Genomic DNA, 25,008 nt, shown 5'->3' with positions numbered 1-25,008 from the left:
TACCATGGGAGTGGTCCCAACGATTGAATTGAAAAAAAAAAATAATAATATAAAAATATCAGAAAGGATAGTTTCAATTTTACACTTTTATGTTCTTGAAAGCCTTAATAAAATATTTTTTTTATTATGTTTAGGAAATATATATTTAAAATATATATGCTATTTAAGTCTTGGTGACACCACACATATAAATCCTTAATGGCCCATGGTTTGACACAAAAGCGGGTTCCTAGAAGATCTCAAGACGCTATATATCTATAGCCTCTAAGCCTTTATATTATAGCCTTAAACAGGTTATATCTAACCGTTTAAGCATCTAGGTTAGATGACAATCATACGGATGGATGTGGTGGACAGACCGAGTCACATAAATCTTCTAATTCAAAAAGATTTGTAAAAAAATATAAGAAATGGATGGAAGGAGGTAATTTCAACCATAAAAAAGCGTGATTGTTGATATTAATTGATCTCTCAAACAACCATCGATATAAGTTGAATTTTTTGAAGGACTTTTGCTGGAGTTTTAAGAAACCTACGAGGAAAAATAACAAAAAAGTAATTTAAAAATTAATAATAAACAGTAGTTAATAATTCATTGTAGTTGTTTTTTGTGAAACGGTTTTTGAAAAAAAAATGATTGAGTTGCCCCGTTCGAAAAAATACTAGTAACTTTAGAAAAAGTTTACAATTCGTTGTTTTGGCTTAGTGTCCATCAACGACAAGCTCATCAAGTGTATCCTCAGATCCAGATCCCGTGAGATCAGATAACTCGTCAAGGCACTTTTGTCGTTTTCGCACATTCCAATGAAGGCACTCAGCTAGCGAATCGAACCAGTCCGAGATCTGATCCTGAGCACAAATACTTGGCACTGGATATATTGATGTTGTCACTCTGAGGCTGTCGCCGTGAAGAAGTTCTTGCCGATTACGACCATCGAAAGACACCCATGCAGTATTACGACTATCCGGGGAAATCGATATCTGGTCAAAATAAAAAAGAATCATTTTTTTCACAAAAAAATCAATCTACCATTCTACAGACCTTTAGCTCAACACCAGCGGGCACGACAATTGGACGAAAACTGAGCGAGTGTGGACAAATGGGAGTTACCATAATGGCAGGAACTGAAGGATGAATCATGGAGGCTCCTGCAGCTACAGCATAAGCTGTACTTCCGGTTGGCGTGGAAACAATCAATCCATCACCCTGTACTGATGTGATGTGCTTGCCATCAAGAAATAGGTCAATGTTGCTAAGATAAGGACTTGGTCCACGATCAATCACCACTTCATTGAGCACAAGAATGTTAGTAGAACCATCATGTGAACCATGTATATTCTCCAACATAGGAAGATAATCGTAATCCATTTTGGCAGATTTGCGCACAATCATACACCGCAGACGACTTCGAAGAGTAAGTGCTGCATGACCCTCTAGAACATTGGTCACTTGTTCCTGGAAATTGTCAAACTGGAATGGTGTAAGAAAACCCAGAGAGCCCAAATGGAATGCCATCACAGGCGGAACAGACTTCTGGAACAGGAGTGATGCATACAAAAGTGTCCCATCGCCCCCGAGGCACACAATGAAGTCTATCCTGTCCGTCAGGTCATCCTTTCCGTCTCTGAAATGATATATAAAGTGAATAAGTGTGAGCTGACAAATTTCTAATTAAAAAGATGGAAATTTACTTACTTGAATGTAACTAATTTGTCCTTAATCTTGTGGAATCTCTTGTCTTCGAGAAGGAGTGGATCTTCCAATACAGCCGACTCCACCCAAACTACCATATTTTTTTCCTGCATAACACAAACAGAATGATAACTATTTTTTTCAAAATTGTGATAATTTTGTGTGAGATGACAACTATATATTTTATTTCAAATGTTCTAGAAATTTACAGTATTTTTGATAGGTGTTCTTTACGCTGTTACTCAAAATTCGGTCAAATAGAACCGGAGATATAAGCCGGTCAGTTTTTAAAATTTGACATCATGTAAGTAATGGTTCTCTATTTCCTATATACTGAGGACATTATAATAACACATTTAACCATTTCCTGCAGTCAGCATACCAGCGCATAATACCTATATATATATCAGACCATGAAAATCGTGATTATTATTTCCACCAAATTGATAAACAATTTCACTGAAAATATTCCAAGCCCATTTTGATAGAAAGACAAAAGTCTAAGCTTTGAGCTCTGATATACATTTTTTTGTTTATTGATTTTATTATTTTTATTGTTAAATTTCACTTGGCGAAAGATTCTAGTCCATGAAGGGTTAAAGTTTTAAGTGGAATACTTTACATTACAATCTCAGTTTTTGTGGTCCTAAGTGAATCCCTGACTTCGTTCAATCGCACCTAGTCTTTCGGTTTTCGGTATAGCTATGTAGCTACAAAGTACTGGTGCTAGATTTTTCCATGGACTCTCTATTGATTCAAATTTCAAAAAATCTATCTATCTATCTATTTTAGGAATTAAATTGTTGAAAATTTTTACCCTGGAAATGTGAGTCATTATGAGAAAATCACAACTACTGAACATTAATATAATTCAGAAAAAATAAACATAAATTATTGACTCATTTTATTATAAAAAAAATTGTGTAATGTCAACACAAAATAATTTTAGATTGTAAACATGTCTTCAAATTTGCCTATGAGAGTGAGAGGGACGATTGAAGAATCTAGACTTCACCTCAGTGAAATATTTAAAACATTTTTAAATAAAAGTTTAAGCTGAATGTAGTGGCGTCTATACACTAGATATCTTTATGTCCATATTTAGTAGTTTTTCCTACGCAAGCGTAGGCAATTTGCTTCAGTATGAGCATAAATTTCTCGAGTGTGTAGATGCCTTAAACCTCAACAATTATCACAAATGAATGAAATATTCCATGATTGGGTAATTTGATCACTGCAACCATTTGAATTGTAATTGCACTTCGATTGTATTCGTTTTCCTAAATAAAACAAAAAATAACACTGAAATTGTTCAACATTAAGTTACTATAGCGAACCATTAAGGAAAATAGTGAAGACGGAAACAGTAATTTTTAACTTTAATTTCTTAATACCAGAAATATTATGGTGTGATCAGATTCTTTCTTAAATTACAGAAGAAAGAATTATTCAGTTATAAAATATTTCTCCACTTTCTTGATGGAAATTTTGGCAATATCTTTACTATTTTCAAGGGCAAATCACGTTAACAATTATAAAAATGTATCCTTGACTATCCCGCAAATAGAAAATTTCTCATTGTTTTGGCACAAATTATATGTTGATAAAGGTGCTCTTGAAGGGTGGATAGCCTCTTGAAGACTTCTTACCTGAATAAGCCATTCAACAAGTTGGACAAAAGGTGGCAGTACTGTTGAATCACGAACCTTCTTGATAACGAGTACGGCTAGCGGTGGCTTATACCATGTTAACCGTTGACTGGCCGGATCTTGTATTTGCCTTCAATGGGATATAATCAGTTAACCATTATTTGTATTGAGGATAACATATTTTTCTATAAAAAACTTACATAACCATCGCCGAGTTTTTCATTATACGTCCACATGGTCCAAATTGTTGAAACGGTGACGGTGCATTGAGGCTTCTTGTACGCCTGTAAGAAATAGAAAAGAAATTTTTTGTGTCATTGTATTGCTTCCAAAAATTTTGTTGTTACTTTCCATTTAGATGCCTTTTTATAGACTTATATGCTTTTTATAGACTATCTTTAAACAACGGACGAAAAAAAAACTATTTCAATTGCACTATTAGTTTAAATGTTAATAAATTTCTTAGGAAAAAACCTAAATTTCTGTTAAATTATCAACCTGAGAATTCTTAGTGATGGATCTAATTTCTGGATATTTGCATTCTTTTTTAAATCAGGCAAATTATTGCAAATTTCATCATTTGAATCCATTATTCACAAACTAAATTAAACAGAGTACACACAGCACAAGAAAAATACTGATTTTCCGCGGCGGAAAATACGTTTACGTTGAATTCAGCGGAAATATCATGTATCTGCGATGAGCACACTCAGCCAACTGATCACCTATCAAATGGCTATAAGTGTGTGTCTCTATTTAGCATATTAAAATTCCCTCAACCTCATCATCATTGGCTGGCAATACAGAGAAAATCGAGAAATCTCAAGAGTGTAGAACACGTTTGAGTTGAAATTACAAGTTGTTTTGTTTTTTATATCATCATCATAATGGATACTTCACTTTTGTATTTTGTCTGTCGATGTCATTTTCTCGCGAGATTCTCTTTTGAAACTCAAGTCATCACAGCTACACAAACGCACAAATCTCGATAACTTGATAATGATCCAAGCGAGATATGTCGTTGCTACATGTAATTGTAATCTTTTGCTACGTTCAACACATTTATCTCCATTATCCTGGTAAAACACTGCACATAAAAATTTTAAAACATATTTATTGTATTTATTTTAATTAGGTGAGATTCTTTGCAATCTCACCTTCTGTGGTCCGAGGTCACATCCGACTTCGTTAGATCGGGCTCAAACTTTGTATGTACATGTTTCGACTCTCATAAATCACGAATAATCCGCTAAAAATCGCTAAAAAGGCTTTTGGAGAGATAGGGGGAAGTGGGGCAACTTTGAGATTGGGATTTTTAACCTAATTTTAAATAAATAAATATTATCGTGATATAGGGGAAACTGGGGCACCACCAAACACGGGGTACCACCAAACACTAATTTTTATTTCTAAACTACTTGGACTATCTCGACCATTCCTTCACTAGACAAGCATCCCTATAGTGCATGTAAATTCCTATCGGTTTTATCCTCTGAAGTCGAATATCCGATTAAAAAATCGCAGTGTTTGGTGGTACCCCGTGTTTGGTGGTGCCCCAGTTTCCCCTAATTTAGATTTTCAATTTGTTTGTGCAGCTAAATTATACCACAATAGGGCTATCACAATAAGCCTTTTTAAAAATAGATGAAAAATCCTAATTTCAAAGGTGCCCCACTTCCCCCTATGCAGTTTTTGGCAAAGGTTTAATAGCAATGGACGGCTAAAAGTTCGTGATGTCAGATTCAGCTCTTTCGCCATTTTAAACACCTCAACTATCATACTCTCAATAACTCAGCCCCTATGACATGGATAATTTTCAAATTTTAGTATGTTATAAGTGGACTTAAAATCTTGTGATTAAAAAAACTTTACGTTTTCCCACACCCCTATGATTTCAATGAGCTTTTTACGTAGCTGGAATTTTATTTTCAAGAATTTTAGAATAAACAAAAAGTCTCTTTATGTTTTCTTTTTTGGTTCACTTATAATTGTTAATTCTAGGCATTTTAGTATTTTCTACACAGGTATAGCTAGCATTGTTTTGAATTGTAGTCTTACAATGTACCTGATTTCTTTTAACTCTTTCGCGTCCCACTTTTATTCAGCAGATGAATTCATGTAAAATTGAGTTTTTCCTAATGCTTTATGATCAAATATAATAATTCAGAGAGGAAAAAAATGTCCATTGAGTGAAAACTCGGAAAACCCCCGGGTCATATATGACCCTATTGTCCTCAAGGGAAGTGTACATACCATTTTCAAAATCTATATCACGGGCTTTTTAAGAGTTTTTTTTGCTTGAAGTTATTAATTTGGCTAAAACCATGGCAAACTGGATTGTCTTGATGAACACTGTACTCCTGGTGTTCAAGGAATCTTCCTGGTAATTCCATGAACAGTCTCTGTCACACTATTTTGGGTGGTATTTGGCAAAAATAAACTTGTCCAAATATTTATTCAAACACAATACAATTGCACAATATGAGACGCTTGCAGAATACTCTAAAATATTGCAAAATATGTTATAATTCATCAGATATAAGATGAAATGTCCAGGAGCAAGATGTCCCACATGCATTTCACAAAGAAAAATAATGTCAACTACATTTCGCTATAGGTTTGGGACGAAAACACTGTTACCCTTGGAGACAACAGGGTCATATATAACCCGTAAAATTCTACAAGCTTTTCTGGAAAATTGAGAGTAGTTTATTATATCGAAATATGCAATATACAATCTTTGGATATTCTATTGTGTGTTTCTAAAGAACTTTTTGCTGAAAAAAATAAATTAATAAAAAAAATTTTGAAAAAGAAAAGTCATTTCACAAAGTTCGAAATTAGTGATTTTTGATCTCAAATATTTTCTTTTCATGAATATCTGGAGTCTTGAGAAAATTAGCCAAGAATTTTACATCCTTCTATTATGATGTCGTGCACAAACCGATAGATTTCAATTAATGTAAATAGTCAAAAAAAATTGTTTTTTTCCCCGGGTCATATATGACCCTAATGACACGACAAAACGCATACAAAACGTGATTTTTAACCGGTTTAGAACCGGTTTTTCAAAAAAAAAACTAATAGCACAGAAATCGTCGTACGCGCGCGTAGATATATTTAAAAAAAAGAATTATGAAGATATCTCTATCCAAACCAGAGATATTGCGTACTACGGACGGCCGGACCCGAAATTACCGGCTTATGATTTTCGGCATCGGGGATGTTCAAAACATATTCCCTGTGAATTTCAGCTCGATCGAAGCACTTTGAGAAAATCCGAGGATTACAATAGGTGTGATTAGAAGGAATCACACCTAATTAGAGATCGATGCAAGCCATATAAGCTTGGTGTGCTAAAAAATGACAGAAGGGGATGGAGGGAAGGATCTGATATCACTATCTGATGTCGTCCAGCCGGCAGGGAAACTTCTTGTAATATTCGACACTTTGAGGGTAAAGTCAGACACAAAGAATAAATAGATTATAATTGTGGAATTTTCATCCAATATTTAATGAATAATTTATTCTATCTAAATATTTATTCTTGTTAAAAGATTTACCCACTAAAAATTCGTTAATTTTAAATAAAATTGATTTAGTAAAACTTCAGTGGTGAGCAGTTCATTGCGATAAATATGACAGAATTTCACGTTGACTTCAGTCAGGGAGGTATGAATCCCCGTCAAATCATTGCTCTACCTGCCGATTTTACTCGGAGGTTTTTTGAATTGTAACGGTATATTCTAGTGCATTCAGAGGAAATCTGTAGATTTTCTGCAGGATTTCTGCCTGAAAATCTGTAGATTTTCGGCAGAAATTCTTCCGAAAATCTGCAGATTCTCGGCAGAATTTCTGCATAGAAAATCTGCATAGTCTCCATTTTGTCAACAAAAATATTGTTGATTTATCAAGAAACTGTAGAAGTTTCAAAGAAAATTGTATGCTCTGCTTAACAAGCATTACCGATTAAACATTTTAGATAACTAAAAAGTTGCGAGCATAAACACAAATTTCTTAAAGATCGCCAATCGAATGATACAAAAAACACAAAATTTTGGTCGAGACTGTGTTTATAGATATCACTTCACTATTCTGTACTTATAACACGACGTCGCAGAATTCTTTATTTTATATAAACACTGTGAAATCACCAAGAATCACTTTATTTATTTTTGCAAACTTCAGTGAAAAATATTCCATCTTTTCAGACACAGCTGTCTGGAAAGTCTGGGATGTAGAAAAAAATCTACAGAAAATCGGCAAAATAACTACAGAAATTCGTCAGAGTATGCACCAGGATTCGTCAGAAAATCTGGAAAAATTTCTGACGAATTTTGTGCCAAGCATAAATAAAATTCGTAGGAATATCTACAGATTTCTCGGCAGATTTTCGGCAGAGGTGTAGATATTTTCTGCAAAAAACTTAAAGATATCTGACGAAATTATTTGACGGGTCATAATAAAGATGAGTGAAGATACAGTGCCCGCTTCGTTATCCGGATGATTGGGAGACAATATGACAGATGTCCCCTTCATCCGGATGGATTTTTTGAATTTCTTCAACGTTTTGAAAATATAATACAATGTTTTTTTTTGTAGAATTAGAATAAAAGTTTTAATGCAGCTTAAAAAGACATAATTAGAGAATTTTATGCTATTATATTTCATTTATTAAACAAAAACATCACAGGATAATTCATTTTCATTGCTGAACACACATGTATACATGACCTCAAAATTATTTTAAATGTAACCGTCGATAATTCGTCCGGATTATGCCGATCCGGATTAGAGAGAGGGCACAGTATGTACTTCCCAACTATATTCGATTATATTTTGACACACTATTAATAATTACAATAAAAAATGCCTAAATAAATTTATGGTAGTTGAGACTATTTACAGATGACCTCGAAACACGTGCAACTCGAGTCTCGAGGTGCTGGCTTAACCATAATTATTATAATTTGAGGTTTCTGCTTACAAGGATAGGGGAAATTTTCTTTAAAAAGGCTTATTTTAAAGAAATTTCTCTTAGCGTATAGAGGCTTTAAAGTGTGTACATACAAATTTTAGATCCGATCTGACAAAGTCGCATTTCACCTCAAGCACCAGTAGTTGAGATTGTAAAGAATCTAAATTAAAAAGTTGGGGTGTTAAAAATGGCGAAAGGGAGGTGGATCTGACAGCAGAGATTTCTCTCACGCAAAACGATTTTTAGAGGATTATTCGTGATTTATGAGTATTGAAACATATACATAGGGTAAAGTGATATAATTTGGAATTAGTGTTACAAGTTGGACAATTCGCCGGTACAACTTGGATAGGGACTTTTTCTTGATAAATACAGTACAAAATTTGTTTTTAAGCACAAGGAACCAAATTATAAAACTAAAGCATTAAAAATATACAAATAAAAATGAAGTACTAAATTTATCAAGACAAAAAGCCCTGTCCAAATTGTGCATTGTCCAACTTGTACCACTGTCCAACTTGTACCACTTTACCCTATAACGTTTAAGCCCGATTTAATGAGGTCGGATTTGACTTCGGACCACAGAAGGTGAGATTATAAAGAACCTCAATTAAAAAGAGCTTAATAAAATTCCGATATTTCATTATCCCTGAAAATCTTCTAGAATATTAACTAGTCTTATCGAAGTACATTTTTTACATCACTAAGAAAATTCAATTAATAGGTGTTAAACATTCTCTCAACAATTTTACTAGAATTATAACTAGAAAAATTAGTAGGAAAAATATGTTACCGAATTATTTATATAGACTCCACTCTACACCCTCCACACTATTTATTCGAAATTTTTCACAGTTGTACACTGTGCGTCATACACAAATTTTAAGTGATATTTGAAACAAAAAGCACTCATTTGGTAACGTTTTATTTATCGAGTTTCATTTCAATAAAATTTTTCCTAAAGAGGTCCCAGAAAGGTAAAAAACTGTGATTTGCCTAAATATGATTGGATTGAAAAACTGAACGACAATGTTTATTTGTGAAATAAAAAATTAAAAATTGATTCGGGTTCGTTCAAAGCCGATTCAGTGATTGCTCTTTTTGTGTGCCTTGAATTGTACAATATAAAGTGAACTCAGTGATTATACAAAAAAGGTGTAACTTGTGTAACTATAAAACTTTCCACGAGGAATACAATTTAAATTTTAATGTTACGATTTTCCAATTGTATTTAAATAAGGCTAGAATATAAAAGAGAATAAAAGAATATTTTGCGAAGATTTGTAACCTTAGAAAAACCTTGGAAGAATTAACGGAAAGTACATTTGAAACAAAAAAAAGTATTAATGCTACCTTTCATATACAATTTTTTGTTCTTCAAATGGATTAAAAGGAGTGTGCACGCCACTACACTGGTAATTCATGCCCCTCATTATTTTATTTAGGAATTTTTTTGTGATGCCCCTCACTGGACAGATATGAAAGCCAGTGATAAGCCTAAGTGAGCTTATGGTAGGTCTGATTTTTTCATTGTATTGTATTTGTATTTTGTATTGGATTTGTATTTCATTGGATTGGGGTCAAATTCGAAGTCCAAATATGCATGTACTAGCTAAAATTCTATACTTATCTTTAGACACTATGAGAGACAAAGGACTCAATCTTGACATTCATTTAGGGCTTTCGTTATACATACGACTCTTCGTTATCCGGCTGACTGGGGGACAAAATGACATTTAGGTTTTTTGAATGATCAACTGTTTTTATATTTTGTGCGGTGTGAATTAATTTTCTGTCTGACGAAGAACAAGAGAATTTTCTTCATAGTGTGCTTATGCTTCATTTTTTATCACAATTATGTATTAAAAACTTCGATACAATGATAATAATACTTTAATTCACACTGGAGAAACTTCATGTTTAGTAAAAATAATTTTGAATACATCAACCGCCAGTGTTTGGCAGCTGTCACCCGGATAACGAAGTGCCGAATAACGAAGAGCCGTGTGTAACACACTAGAAGTGATTGGTTATGCTCACATATAGTTTTTGAAGCGGCTCTCCAGTAATTTCCTTCCACACCAGTTTTATGGCAGTTTCAGTGCTAAAGTTGGATTGTATTGAGAGCAGCCTCAAAAAATTAACTGGATAGTATCACCCACAGGTTTTTCTAATGGATTTAAACCCGACAAAAACGCTGACTAGTTATAAGAACCTTTAATTCTTTTCTCATAAAACCATTATAAACGTGTTGTTTTGTTGAAAGATTACATCTGGGGGTAGATCTGAATGAATGGGATCAGTACGGTCTTTAGAAGTTTCTGATACTTCTCTGAAAACTTTTTAGTGGAAATGCAGATTTTGATAATCTTTCTGTAGGTGAAAAAGGCCGCCCATATCATGATACTTTCATCGACAAAATTCCTGCTCATCAATAACTGACTTTTCTTCCACTTGTGATTCCAATATTTTACTAGTTCATCAAAACCATCAAGGATATATACTTCAATGGTGTTTAAGAGTAGTCCTTTTTTGATATATGATTCTAGAACAATTGCCGCGCAGCTAAACACCTAGACCTAGGCATTTCCATTATTTTTTTTTAAGATCTGGCCTCTTTCGTCTCGGGAGTACCCCAAATGCTTTTGTTTAATTGTAGACCAGATTAAGAGATGACAATAAATTCAATTCAATTCAATATATACTTTTAACATCCGAAAGGACAACCTCTTTTGTATTTCTTACCCATTTCGATGTTCTTTTCAGCAAATGCGAACCGAGCAATTTTTTGATGTTTCTTGAGGGAAGTTTGTGTGGTGGTTCTCTCACTTAATGTTATCATATGTAGCCAAAATTTGATGTAAATGCTTTGTGGTGATAACACCTTTGATGTACAATCCTACTGATCCCATTCATTCAGACCTAGCCCCTTGAAGATGTGATCTCTCAATACAACAACGCGGTTTGCTATGGTTTTATGAAAAGGAATTTAAAGCTCTAGAAAAGTCAGCGCTTTGTTCGGGTTTAAATCCATTAGAAAAACCTGTGGGTGATACTATTCAGTCAAATTTTTGAGGGTTGCTCTCAATACAATCCAACTTTAGCACTGAAACTGCCATAAAATTGGTATGGAAGGAAATTACTGGAGAGCCGCTTCAAAAACTATATGTGAGCACAACAAATCACTTCTAGTGTGTTATTCTGAATAAAGACGACGGCATAGAATATAGGTAAAGAATTGAAATTCAGTGATTGTTAAGACGTGTGTTTGACAGCAGGTCTCCATGCCCCCATAAAAGAAAAAAAAATTGAAGAAAAATCATCTTTTAATCTGCAAAAAAAAGTAATCCCAAAATATGACCATTCTATTTCAAGTATTTCAAGTACATTGAATGGATTTAAATTATTGATTAATATCTCACAACTTAAGCCCCAAATCGAACTTGCATGAAATCCGATTTTGCTCACTTTAAAAATCGACCCACGATAAGCTGATGTTGGGTTATCACAAGCTATTTAATTGGATATGTTGTGATTTTTGAATAGCCCAAAAGAATGGTTGCATTGATTGACATCGGATAATACATACAATAACGTTGTAAAGTTGTATTGTGAATTCCGGATCACCTTGTGTCAAGTAGAAAGTAATTCACGCGTCAAAATGACCTTAAGACTTGCCTTATACTCGTACTCTTTTTCGTCAAGTATTTCTCACTCTTTCTTGGTCATTTTATCATTGCATACGCACTCAGAGAAAATTTATATATATATATATATATATATATATATATATATATATATATAAAATTCAGTGAACTTGAATGTTCTCAAGTGCTTCAAAATTATTGACTTTTCTTTGTTGGTTCCTTTATTTACTGTTGTCCCCAGTTTTCGCCGTACTCTAAAACCACCCAACAGTCAAGACACGAATCATTTTCAAGAAAAGTCGATTAGATACACTTAAGAATGATAATATAAAATTAAAAAAAACAAGTTCATTTTACTTCACATTATACAATACACTCAGTCGCGGTATTATGCACATTTTCGGGACCAAAAAACGCGCGAAATGGCATTACGTAACGAGAAAATTTGCATAACCGCAGGGGCTTTCTTTTAAATAAATCTGCCCTAGAACGAATTTCGCGCGGAGTAAAAGTAGTTCAAACCAAAAGATTCAACTGTTTAATAGAAATCGCTCCTTGGGAATTACAAGGGGTCAACTAACTTTTTTGCGATTTTGAGATTCTAATGCACTTAGAAAGACAATTTAATAAATTCTCAGATGATATAAGCCATTAAATTTCGTTATTAGAAAAGTTTTTCAAAATTTTAAGCTTTTTGATTACTTACATAATTTGTTTGAAGTAAATGGGCACAAAATATATTCATCGTTCAAATTTGTGAAACAGGGGACTAACTCAAGCAAGTTGATCCCTTGTCATTCTAATTTCAGCAAAATTTGCACATCATTTAAAACGACAAGGAACTAACTCATTAAAAAACATATTTTAAAAGGTAAAAATATAAAAGTTTCGATGTTTATATTAGTGCTCATACAAATAGAAAAGAAATAAATTGTTTTTGTTCAGTCATTAAATTGAGATACTTATTTACACAAAGTTGAATCTTTCATGCTGTCTCCTGAAAAATAGCCGAAAATTAGTTGGCCCCTTGTAATTTCCAAGGAGCGAAATGCATTAACAAATAGTACTTTTTGGCAAGACTTCTTCAATAAATGCTTAGAATATTTAAAAAAAATTACCTTAACAAAAGAAATTAAAGATTTATTCCGAAAAAGTAGTAAATTAATAATAACAATAATATTTATTTTCCAATCTCCAATTTGCGTCAATTGTTTTCAAATTTCCCGCGTTCCATATATAGTATACATTTAGGCGTATTTGAAAAATGATTTCATAAATTGACTCCCAATGCAATGGTAGGCAAACTTGCATAATTGTATGTGCATAATTCCGTCAGGTGCATAATCCCGAAGTAATTAATGCCGGGACTAAGTGTATATAATTTCCCACACCAAATAGAAATCCATCTAGTGCATCTTAAATGTAAGCGAATTCTCTCCCAGATTTTTTTGAGTGTTGATATTCTAAGGTTGTTCAACAATTTTATGGAATATATCATTAACGTTTATCGATACGGACATCAATCGATAAAGTCTGTATAACTATATGGGATATATATGTGGTCTTAGGTTCGAGTCTAGGCAGCTGCAAAATTTGTCAGATTTAAACAAATTAATTAGTTATAATAAAATTAAATTTAAAAAAAAGCAAATCTGTGTATTACTTAATTACTATACAATAATAAATAATGAACTACCTAAACAATACAGATTTTGATTGAATATATTTGTTTGTAATGTGGAAGGAATATCTATTTGGCAGGTAACCCTTTTTGTAAGTTTATCAAAAAAAAAAAGGGACTAAAGCCTGGCTAAAACTAAATCTGGACGTCTCTCGCAGACCCCTACATCCCTTCTAGTAGTAGGAACTGAAATCCGTTGTCAGTATATTGTTTGCACTTCTATGTAAAACAACTGATCCAAGTTTCAGCAAGATTCATCACCCGGTTGCAGAGGAACACCAGACGAAATTTAAAAGAAGGAATTAAAAATTCTGCACAAAAACTTGGATAATCCAGAGTAATCGGATTCGAAGTTAGATATAAAGCTCAAATTTCCGATATTAACAAATGCAACATAATCACAATTTATAGGGAGAACCTAAGTGTAGAAAAATATAAATGGACCCTGAAGAAAGCTAGAACCAGTGGCTGATAACTGAGAATGAAAGTATTGAAGCGCGTATAAACTACTTGTGGTACTCCTATCCAGGAGTTCAAGATATAGTTATAAGGTAACATGCGAAATATCAAACCATACGAAATATCCTCGCAAGAGAAGGTTTTATAAGTCTTACTATGTAGTCAACATTTAAACCGGCGCTTGAAGCAGAATTTGGTAACTAAAAAGCACGCAAAACCTTAGTGCGAATGAAATTTAACGAAATTCAGTGAATGTATTTTAATAGACAATTAAATCAATTTAAAAACGGTCTTTGAGGAACTTCTCGAACAAAAGTTTTATATTGCAATTGGCCGTGGTGAGATCCCAGCCTAGTATAAGTCTATGTTAAACTGATAAATTTGCAAAGAAGCTTATGATTTGCAAGGGATATGAAGACGTTGCCACATGCAACCTTACTGACTTCAACAATAACGTCAAATATTTACTTAAAAAAATGCTTGGAGAAACACATTTTACCATTCTTACATCAAAACATGGGTAAGGTTCTGTTTTGACCCAATTTGCCTAGTCGTTACTATTTTAAATAGGATTCATTCAAAAGAAATCTCCTGCATAAATCTCGTGCATAATCCCGAGACTCAGTATTAATATTTCCCATAGTTATTTCCCATAAGTTTGAAGTGCGATAATTTCAATACTCATTGATTTTTTTGTTACTCTCTTTTTAGAAGAGTTATTTAGAAACTTGGAAAGCGTTAAACATATCGTCTTTGTTTTTAGTAAAATTAATCTTTATAATTAATTTGATTCAAATTTTGAACACCTTGGTTGTAAATTTGGACACTTTAGTTGTAATTTTGGACAGCTAATCCACCACAAAAGAATACCCATTGTTCTCCATTTCAAGAACATATCTTACTAAGTCCTCTTAATAATGTCACAAGAAGCCCGGAAACTTTCTATATCATTCATTAAAGTGAATTGAATCTGGTACTCCAAGTACGCGTGGATTCACGCATTCCTTAGTTTTTCCGGGAGCTTTTTAAGGCTATTCCAATTTTACTCTCAGTGCCTAAATTTAGAAACTGTCCAATATTATGAGCTCTTCCAATACTCATAGTAAACTGTATAAAAAATTGTAAACTGAACAATAATGTACAGAATGGTAATAAGGGCTCGGTTGATCAGAATAAATAAATAATATTAATATTGTGTTTTGAGGCGCGCGACAACGCGACATAGGCCATGCGCATATTTTAAATAAATTTTAATTTCAGTATTTTGGAAAGATTGTTAATAAAGGGTTTCCTGCCGAACAGGTGTTCCTTTGATCCTATATGCACTTTTAATACTGGAAAGAAGAATGTGAATATTGCTTGTACAAAATTATTTTCAAGAAGGTGCTGCCGTCAGCTTTTGAGTGATCAAGAGAAGTCAACCCGCACACTCTCAATACTTCCCTTTCCCACATTTTGCATGCTCTCATATCATAGAACGAATATATGTAGTTTAATTTGGCTGTCAAAAATACAGATGTAAATTTCTCTTCAAGATTTTTCACAAACATTGTTTTCCAAAATTGTATAGATTAATGTTTTCTTTATTTACTTATTTTGGAATTTGAAGATAAAATTTTGAATAATCACAAAGAACTGTACTTACGGCCACGTTCCAGAGCGTTTCCTTCTTGTGGATGACGTGAAGTAATCTTTGCGGAATTCATTATCTATACAATTAATGTTTTCATATATCACATCATGCGTCCGATTATCATGATCACGTGGTGTGATGCTTTTCCTAGAGACACTTTGTTGCACTTGAGTTGTCGTCTGTGCATTCAATATAGTAGGAACTTCTTTAAGGTGCTTCATCAATATATGCCTTGGAGCGCACCACGACAATTTGTACTTAATTTTTTCCTCAAGACGTGTCTTGTGCAAAGTCGCCAAGTCAATATCCGATAGGCAAGCCATTTTGGTTGAGCACAAATACACATAAATTAGATTAATGTGCTTTTTGAATGAAAAATTGATAACCCTTGCAATTTGAACGGTATATTATACAAAACTTCATTATATATTTGATAACTTTTTCCACTAACTTATTTGAACTGTTTAAGTTAAAATCGTGTTTAATTAATGATTTTTAGTTTAAAAAAAAACTACAAAAAGTAACCTTGTTTTGATCGAAATGACATTTTTTTCACTTTGCTGCTTGTCTCAGAATATTTCCTGTTTTTTTTCTTAATTATATGCTAACTTTTTGAGGTCTCAGACATTTTTTTTTAAACAAAATATAAACTAAACATTCTTTTCAAAAAATCACAAGACTGAATTAGTTATCACTACTAATAATTTCAAATTTCATTTGTTGGTGAATTTCAGAAAATGTTAGCGAACGATATAATTGAAAAAGTCTTCTTATTTCATCCACTAATTATATACTAATAATAAAAGTCACATTTACATAAATCCACGTTTTTCCTTCAACTTAATTGGTCACTTTTTTACCATATTCAAATGTTTCAATTGAACAGTTCAGCAAGATGCTTTTAAATCGGTTTCACAACAATTTGACCCACTTTGTCACACACGAACAGTTTATAAAAAAAATCATTGATCTTGTTTCTCAAATTTGTTTAAATTAATAATTAAAATCACAAATAGTTTTTGTTTTTAATTTTAATATATGCTTTTTAATAAGAAAAAAGATTAAATTGATACAATAAAATCTCACTTCATTTGAAATTAAATAGTGCTACCGAAAGAAAATGTATAATTTTAAGCTATTTCAGGTGAGTTTCTTTTATCACATCTGTGCAACTTTCACTGCTTTTAAATCGTCAAAATTTGTCCATAAAATGGTATCAAATAAAAAAAATTGATAAGATGACGCTAGTAATTCAAAATCAGATGTTGCTAAGTAAAAATTCGTATTAGGCTATTTAATAGTGGGATAAAAATTTTCCAATACACATTAAGATTTTTATTATGGATTGTTTAAAGGAAATAAAAGCCACCAAATCGAATATTGTATGAATTATTCGATTCGTTTGCTTTAACCGTCGCGTGCAATTGACGGACCACAACTAAAGTGGGAGAGTCTCAAGTTTTGCCACTTGGCGCGCACAAGCTAAACCCAACATATTTTCAGTTATATAGCTGCCTCGTCTCCTTCCTTCGCTGGTTCACCCAGTGAAGCTTGCACTTGTACATATAATATTTAATGATATTATATATTACGCACTCAATCATTTTTTGCACTTTGTTCACAACATTACTTCCCTTTCCCCGACACATTATCATAGTCTAGAAAAATAGCTAAAGAAAAAGCTCACAAATTTCAATTATGTAACCACGATTCCCTCTGCAGACATAAAAGCTAATGATAAGCCTAGATCAGCTTGTAGAGGGGTGATTCCTTCATTCCAAATTGTCATTGTGGCAAACTTGAACATTTATATACAAATAACACAGATTTACCATCCGGCTAATAGAATTAACTCTCCATATAGGATTGGTAATTCTAAAGGCGAGCACGTGTATTCTACAATTTTTTGACAGTCCGATATAATTTCGTATTTGCTTGGCTTTGTATGTAGGATGGTAAATTTTACCATCCTAGTTTAATCGGTGTGTTGAGAAATGTGATCTCCGGGGGATAGAAGGTGGAAATTGGGGGGTAGGGTTTAAAAATCGAGGGATTATGCTTACTTAATACTGCATTTAATTCAATCTTGCCTCGATTTTTTTGCATTTAAAGGTTTAAAAGTTCCTTCCCATTAATTTTGGTATTGAATAAATCTTAAACACCTTTAACATTTCCATTGCAATCTCGTTATAGTGAGGTTAGTTACATATAACTTTAAAGGCTGTAAAAAAGCGACAATTTCAAATGAAAGATCTTTAGCGAAGATTATGAATCAGATTTGGAGGTCGATTTGAATATTTGACATTTATTTTTATCTCGGAATTGAGGAAAACAATCATAAAGTAAATACAAAGAGAATGTTATATTGGATGATTACATAAGTTCGTCTGCCACCCATTCATAAATATAATTTATATAATCAAGAATATAGTCTCAATTGATCTTAACACTTGTCCTCTAAAGATATATAAGCTTATCAGTTCCATTTTTTTTTTAAAGAAAAGACTTTTTTCTTAAAGATAGTTCAAAAAGTGGTTTTTGACAGCTTTTGGGAAGTTCATATTTTTGCACCTATAATCATTCGATAGAAATTGGAGGAAATATGTAGTAACCGGTAGGCTTAATACTTGAAGAATATTCTAGGTGCTCAAGAATTCTCCATTGCAAACCCTTTGGTATTTTGGCAGCATCTGTTATAAGGAGACACACGATTTCGCGTTGTTGTCTTGGAAGATTATGCTTCTTCTTTTGGCCAAAAAAGGACTTTTTCTTTAAAAAAGTTTATTAAATCTAACAAAATTTTCACATATCTTGTCTTCTATAATTGTGTTGCCGCGTTGGAGTAGCCTAAAGTGAATAATTTATCTGAAATCTTATCAAGTTTTGTAACATTACCACCGTGAGATGCACATCAGCTTTTGCAACAGGCTTGATTATTTTTTTTTCAGGATCTTTTCGACTATATGTTGTTGATTTGAATCCGTTTTTCATCAGTTGTTTTAAATCGGTCCAAATAAGAATATTTATCATAATAAACGAGGAGAAAAATGGTCACATTCGTTCGGTTCACCTTATTTCAGTCAAAAAATTTGGAACTCGTGTATCGATCTTGGAAACGTATCCAATCCTTTTTAGATGGTAAAATATGGTTGAATTATTGTTTTCCAATATCTTAACAATGTTTTCAAATGTTATCCACAGACTTTCATTCATTAGGATACTCACAATATCATCATCAACGTTAGAGCCCGTTTAAAATAAATTTGATCTTAAGAAGGATAAATCCCTATTTCGCAATTTTCCAAGACACCTTTTAATTATTCTAAGAGGAAGAACATGATCTATATAAACGCTTAAAATGCTTTTCCGTGGAAGTCCACGACTTGGACCTTTCCTAAATTCGCCTAACATTACATGTTGCAAATGCACCTTTTTTCCACATTTTGGAAAAGTCATAAAAAGGACATATCGACTTATTTGAAGGATACTTGACATTAGAGGGATGTAAAATATTATATTCTTTTCAGTGCATGCAAAAAAATTAAGAAAAATAACGGCGTTAAGCTATAGGATACCCTTTAGTCACGCCTGAGAAAGTGGGCCGCGAACATGCAATCATCTAATACTACAGTTGAATCTCTCAAATTCGAAAGAGACAGTTGAAATCAGAGGGCCAATTTTTGAAATTCTCACTCGCACCCGCGAGTTCTTTAGTGGCCGAGAGAAATTGACTCGCAGACCCCGGAAATTCTTGAGTACGTGCAACGAGAACTTTATGTTATAAAGAAGTCGTTACAGAAGGATTTGAATCTACGGGGTGTGCGAGTGGATTTCTCTCGACCACTAAAGAGCTCGCGGGTGAGAGTGAGAATTTCAAAAATTGGGCCTCAGAATGTCAAATGTGGGGTTATGTTAAAATGTTTTAAAGGTAATTTAGAATCATATTTATACACATTATAATTGTACAAAATGAAAATAAAACATCACCAAGAAGATTTGTGAAAAGTAGGGGAAAGCGCGCTACCTTCAGACGATTTATGCTTCACTCAAATTATTTTTTTCAATATGTCATAAATGAATTTGGCCCATTATAATATTAAATTAGGTGAGATTCTTGATAATCTCACCTACTATAATCCTAACAAAATTTCATGTCGTCCGATCGAGCTCAAATTTGGCCAAAATGTGTTTCATCACTTTTTTTTTCCACCCTGCCCTTTGGCCCTTACTTTTCAAGTATATTGGGCCGCTGTTTCATCACTTCCTGATCACGAATATATGGGTGGCTAAGTTACGCTCCCGTCCGTCCGTCCGTCCGTCCGTCCGTCCGGTCTTTGGAGCTTAACAGCGCTTAAACTAAAAGAGATATCGACTTGCGGTTTTCGGCAAATTTTTCAATTTTCTAATTTAAATAACTTAAAAATTCTATTGTGCATCGGGCTGAAATTTTAGCATGTTGTAGCCACAGATTATACCTATCAAACAAAAAATAATTAAGTCGATCCATAACCCCTGACCCGAGCTATAAGGGGTCAAAGTTCGAAAATTGACCGGCCTGTATCTCCGGCTTTAATTAACACTTTGAGCTAAATTTTGGGTTTTTGGTTTCGCCTCGATGAGCACTTTTAGATGAAAGTTCAAAAAGTCACCACAGGCGGCCTTGCGATAGCGTCAAAATTCATCAAAATTCAAACTCTTTTTTCTCAGAAACGGCATTGTGCAAGTTAATCAAATTTTAGAGTGTTGTAGTCTAGTTTAGGACGTTTCCAAAAAGAGGCGTAAGTGCGCTGTGGTTATAATAGAACCGGAGATATGAGAGGTCAAAGTTCACGAAATTCAAAAATTCATATCTCCGGTTGTATTTGACCGATTTTGATGAGTGAGGCCGTAACGAAAGATCTCATAAAATGCTACAACTTTCTAGAACATTTGAACTTCGTGGGACCAACACCAGGGGCGCCACATAACCTCAATTATCTCGACTGTCGCTGAACCGATTTTGATGATTATTTCGACATAATTGTAGAGGACATTTGTATATACATTTCGTCTATACATCATTTTCCGATCAGACTACGTTATCTTTCCGATTTTGCCATTAAAGTATGAAAAAATTGACTTTTCCCATAATAACGCTTTCAAACCAATCAGGTGCCAATTTGACTGCCTCTACTCCACCAAGACACTTAAAATAGGGTTTTAAATGGAAAGTCTCACAAAATACAACAATTCTTTCATATAGTTGAAGTTCATCAAATGAACACTTGGGGCGCTCTGGTCGAAAAAACGAGTTCAGAAACAAACAACCTCGATTATCTCGGCTTCTGATTAATCGATGAGATCAAGTTCTACGGCAAAATTATAGAGAACATTCTGGTCTACATTTCACCCATATATCACTTTTATGTCACTCCATCCAAATCTTTTTGATATTTTGGTTTAAATACAAAATTTGTATAATTTCACGAATTTTATTCAAAATAACTGAATGGCGTCCCCCAACTTCAGCTCTAAATTGAATTTGCATGCATTCCGAGTTAGGTCACATTAAGAATCTCACCTACATAAGCCGGTTAGGATTATCTGTCTCTTTTAATAGCTAGTCCAATACCACAAATTTTCAGAGAAGAGTGTGAAATCCTTAAGTAACATAGAAAAAAATTGAATTGTGTAAAGCTTGAGTCGTCCGAAGGTAACGCGCTTTCCCCTATACAGAGGAAAGCGCGATTTGATTTAACCCTTTAAGGACGATTGGAACACCGGTGTCCCATAAAGAAAAAAAATTTTCCTGACTACCTGATAGCTACTGCACATAAAAGTACAATTGAATATTAATAAGAGAAAACTGAAAAAAATAAAACAAATATATATTTGAATTATTAAAATATTACGAATTTGATATATAAAATTAACGATTGAAGAATTACAAGACAATTTAACTTGACCTCTGACTCAAATAAGACAACACTGAAGAAAAGGAGGATTAAAAGTTATGATGTTGCAGTGGAATTAATTACTTTTTGTATAGTCACGATAAAATCAAACTTTTTCTAGAGATCTCAGGAATTAATCTTACAAGAAGTATTAATTTCAAGGCGAGCATTGCTGGTGTAGTGGTATCACGCAAGACTCCCATTCTTGCAACCCGGGTTCGATTCCCGGGCAATGCAACTTTTTTTCGATATTGAATTTTGTTTAACACTATTCTTACCATTCCCTTAGCGCATCATTGTCCATTGCCCCATTCTGTGGTGGTCTAGGACCCATATCGCTATCTGTAGGTACTGAATCCTCGTTTTTTGACATCTTTTTGCGTATACAAATCAAAACTTTCTTCTTGACACTCTTCGTAAATTGTAATATACATTCGTTTATTTTCGGTGAAAGTGCATCCTCGGTAATTGAAACACAAATTTTACTAGAATATGCCAAAGTATTTCACAGAAACGACAATCTAAAAGGTGTGATGCGAGATAATTTTTTCACGGGTCACCTAACTCCACTCAAATTATACTACATAAGGAACGTCAGTAGAAAATTTTGCCACCACTCCCTCAAATGGAACATCCATACAATAAGATCTTTAATTTAAACACATAAATTGCCAATTTCAATTGTTAAAATGGAAAAATTTGACGAGTTTCGTCTGTGCTTCTGTTTATTGTGAGGGATACTTCAAAATCATCTGACGGGCAATGTCACTGGAAATTGCTCATTGTTGCTCAGTCGGGCTGCGGATGTCAAGCGACGTCCGGCATCCGGCCCCAGAAGAGAAGAAGAAGAGAAGTTGCTCAGTCAGCATTTTTCGCTCTTTTTATTGCCCCGTTTTTCATATATTTTTCACTCCATTTTGCTCAATTATTAATTCAATAATTTAAAATGTGATTGATACAATACTATATTGGTGAAAAAAATTATCTAAATTAAAAATTTATGGAGGCATGGGGAATTAGAAAGTTAAGTTTTCTCTATCATTTAGAATATTGTTGTTCCTAGTGAAACATGCATTAATAGAAGATGTATTTCAATACCTTATATGACATATGATTTTAAATATCTATATCAACTGAAGAGGAAAACGAAAAAAGGAAAAAAGAGCCCGCCCGAGCAGGGACTTGAACCCTGGACCCTTGGATTAAAAGTCCAATGCTCTACCGACTGAGCTACCCGGGCATAGAAAGCTCTTGTTCAAATATGTATAAGGCAAGAAGAAACTTCTTGAAGAAAATCAACATTTTATGCACTCTACACTGTCCATTTTTGTGGTAATTAAGATATACATTAAGTAATAATGTTAATTTATTTTTGTATAAATCAACGCTACATACCAATGCAATTTAAATACTTAAAAAGAGATGACAAAAAATCCCACCTTAAATAACGGGTAAAATCCAACTTTGACCTTTCGTAAAGAATCATTAATTTGTTTTCAATTTTAACTGCATTTCCCTAATTAAAATGTGGTCGTGGACGTCACAATGAAATTATATTTGAGGGTGTCGTTTATAGTTCCTGAAACGAAATATTTTTCTTGAAAGCAAAACCATAAAAATGTTTGAGTAAAAAAATATTGAATGAAGAAACCGTTATATTTTGAAAGAAAAACATCCTTTAAATCCATATGTGACATAGGTCTCATACTTAACCATGCCCGGGTAGCTCAGTCGGTAGAGCATTGGACTTTTAATCCAAGGGTCCAGGGTTCAAGTCCCTGCTCGGGCGGATTCTTTTTCAAAAGCATTTCGTGACAAAATTAATATATATTAATTTCCCATTAATTCACCTTGAATAATTACATTACTTCATACTTCATTGATTTATTTTTTCGCGATTAGTTTGTATTATTATTAACAATAGCCTTATAAAATTATTATTATCATTATTATTATGGTTACATTCTGAAATTGGAGCAATCGAAAGTAGCTATTGTAAAGATATGAGAATAAAAAATATACTTGTGGGAGAGAGAAATGCAAACAACAATAAATAAGAGCATTTTCCAGATAAAATATATGCATTATGTTTGGGAAAATCATAGACAAATTATGATGACAGCTTTTTGTAGAAATTATAAGAATTTACATTATGGGGAAGAAAGTCAATACATATGTATATTTTGTCTCTTGGATGAAAGTTTAATATTCAATATATGTTACATAAAATTTTAAAACAATATTTATGATGAAAACTAAATCAACCTTCAAAAGACCTTGTAATAGTGATATTTTTTTTGCTAAAAAAAGCAAACATCTGGTTCTTAGGAAAATGATTATAAAGATATCGAAAAATTCTAAATCCTACAGTTAAATAAGAAAGAAAACTGAAGGATCTACGTTGTTGCTTTTGTTGATTAATTCCGCAGAGTTTGATTTAAATGTTTGCAAATAATATTTAAAATTGCTAATTTATTTACAGAATGGTTATCTTCTGAGGGGATCCCTTGTGCTCCGTTTTTTCAGCGTTCTACTATAAATATCTCCCGTGTTTCAGAAATAAACACACTCCTGCGTACACCGTCACAAATCACAATATAATGCTAGTCTTTTGCTTGCTCACGAATTATAAATAAATTGCAAGATTATGGTTTTGTGTGTGTTATTTGTTCTCGTAGATTGCGCCTTTTTAAATTTTTGGACTGACGAAAATTTATTTTCTATTGTTAGACTGGAACACTCACCGAAAGGTTTTGGTTTTTTCATTAAAATTCAGGATAGTTTTCCTTAGTGCTCCTGGGCTGTCGGGATCATCATTCTTTTCAGCTACAATCGCGCGTGCCTTAGCTAGGTCCTCTTCCATCAACATTTCGTGAAATAATTTATCTTTTCACAAATCACTAAATAAGGAATCTCAACTAATAAACTAAATTATTGTGTTTTATTCATGCTCAATATTTACTTAAATTTTGCATTTTTCGCACACTAAGAATTTATTAAAAATTGGGATAAGTTCCAGGGAATCAGTGTTTAAGCGGTTGAAGCTTTATGCATGAGCGACTGATGGAGAGCAACTGAGAGCGCACAGTGCAGGAGATCAGATGCTCCTCTAAAGAGCATTTCGCCATCTGGAGACGCCAGTAATAAATCTCATTCTCTCGCGAGAGACACCACACCTCTTGATCACCTTTGAGCCCCTTCTTTCGTCACAATTGTGATAGGAACACTCACTGCATTTTTGCATTTTATACAGAGATCACCAAGAAATAACCTTGTCCGCTTTGGCTATCCCAGCAAAACTTCGATCTGCAATTCTGCACTTTTGAAATTTTAAC

At 33.3% G+C, this 25,008-nt stretch overlaps 1 protein-coding gene and 3 non-coding genes across 7 annotated transcripts; 2 read left to right on the top strand and 2 right to left on the bottom strand.

Moving 5' to 3' along the window:
- Positions 1-584: 584 nt before the first annotated feature.
- Positions 585-25,008, bottom strand: LOC129802021 (NAD kinase-like). 4 transcript variants are annotated; one of them, XM_055847556.1, is made up of 6 exons: positions 24,418-25,008; positions 3,543-3,626; positions 3,343-3,472; positions 1,697-1,800; positions 1,043-1,625; positions 585-981 (listed from the first exon to the last, which is right to left on the bottom strand). In XM_055847556.1, the coding sequence occupies exons 1-6, from the start codon at positions 24,540-24,542 to the stop codon at positions 703-705; spliced, it is 1,305 nt and encodes a 434-aa protein (XP_055703531.1). In that variant the 5' UTR covers positions 24,543-25,008; the 3' UTR covers positions 585-702. The 4 variants fall into 4 exon arrangements, with proteins under 4 accessions (XP_055703531.1, XP_055703533.1, XP_055703530.1 ...); XM_055847558.1 differs by lacking the exon at positions 24,418-25,008 and adding an exon at positions 21,952-22,435; XM_055847555.1 differs by lacking the exon at positions 24,418-25,008 and adding an exon at positions 15,753-19,371.
- On the top strand, positions 21,840-21,910 carry Trnag-ccc (transfer RNA glycine (anticodon CCC)). Its single transcript has one exon. It is a non-coding gene; the product is annotated as a tRNA-Gly (tRNA).
- On the bottom strand, positions 22,841-22,913 carry Trnak-uuu (transfer RNA lysine (anticodon UUU)). The gene has a single exon. It is a non-coding gene; the product is annotated as a tRNA-Lys (tRNA).
- On the top strand, positions 23,390-23,462 carry Trnak-uuu (transfer RNA lysine (anticodon UUU)). The gene has a single exon. It is a non-coding gene; the product is annotated as a tRNA-Lys (tRNA).

This window comes from Phlebotomus papatasi, chromosome 2 (genome assembly GCF_024763615.1).
Source record: "Phlebotomus papatasi isolate M1 chromosome 2, Ppap_2.1, whole genome shotgun sequence".
Taxonomy (NCBI): Eukaryota; Metazoa; Arthropoda; class Insecta; order Diptera; family Psychodidae; genus Phlebotomus; species Phlebotomus papatasi.
This window is presented reverse-complemented; position numbering and strand designations above follow the sequence as displayed.

Bases quoted from the DNA above. Each gene is read 5' to 3' on its own strand.
- LOC129802021 (XM_055847555.1), bottom strand. From the start codon at position 16,063: ATGGCTTGCCTATCGGATATTGACTTGGCGACTTTGCACAAGACACGT. The intron at 3,627-15,752 runs GTAAGTACAGTT...TATTTCTTACAG, and splicing joins AAACGCTCTGGAACGTGGCC to GCGTACAAGAAGCCTCAATG. The intron at 982-1,042 runs GTCTGTAGAATG...TATTTTGACCAG, and splicing joins CCGCTGGTGTTGAGCTAAAG to ATATCGATTTCCCCGGATAG.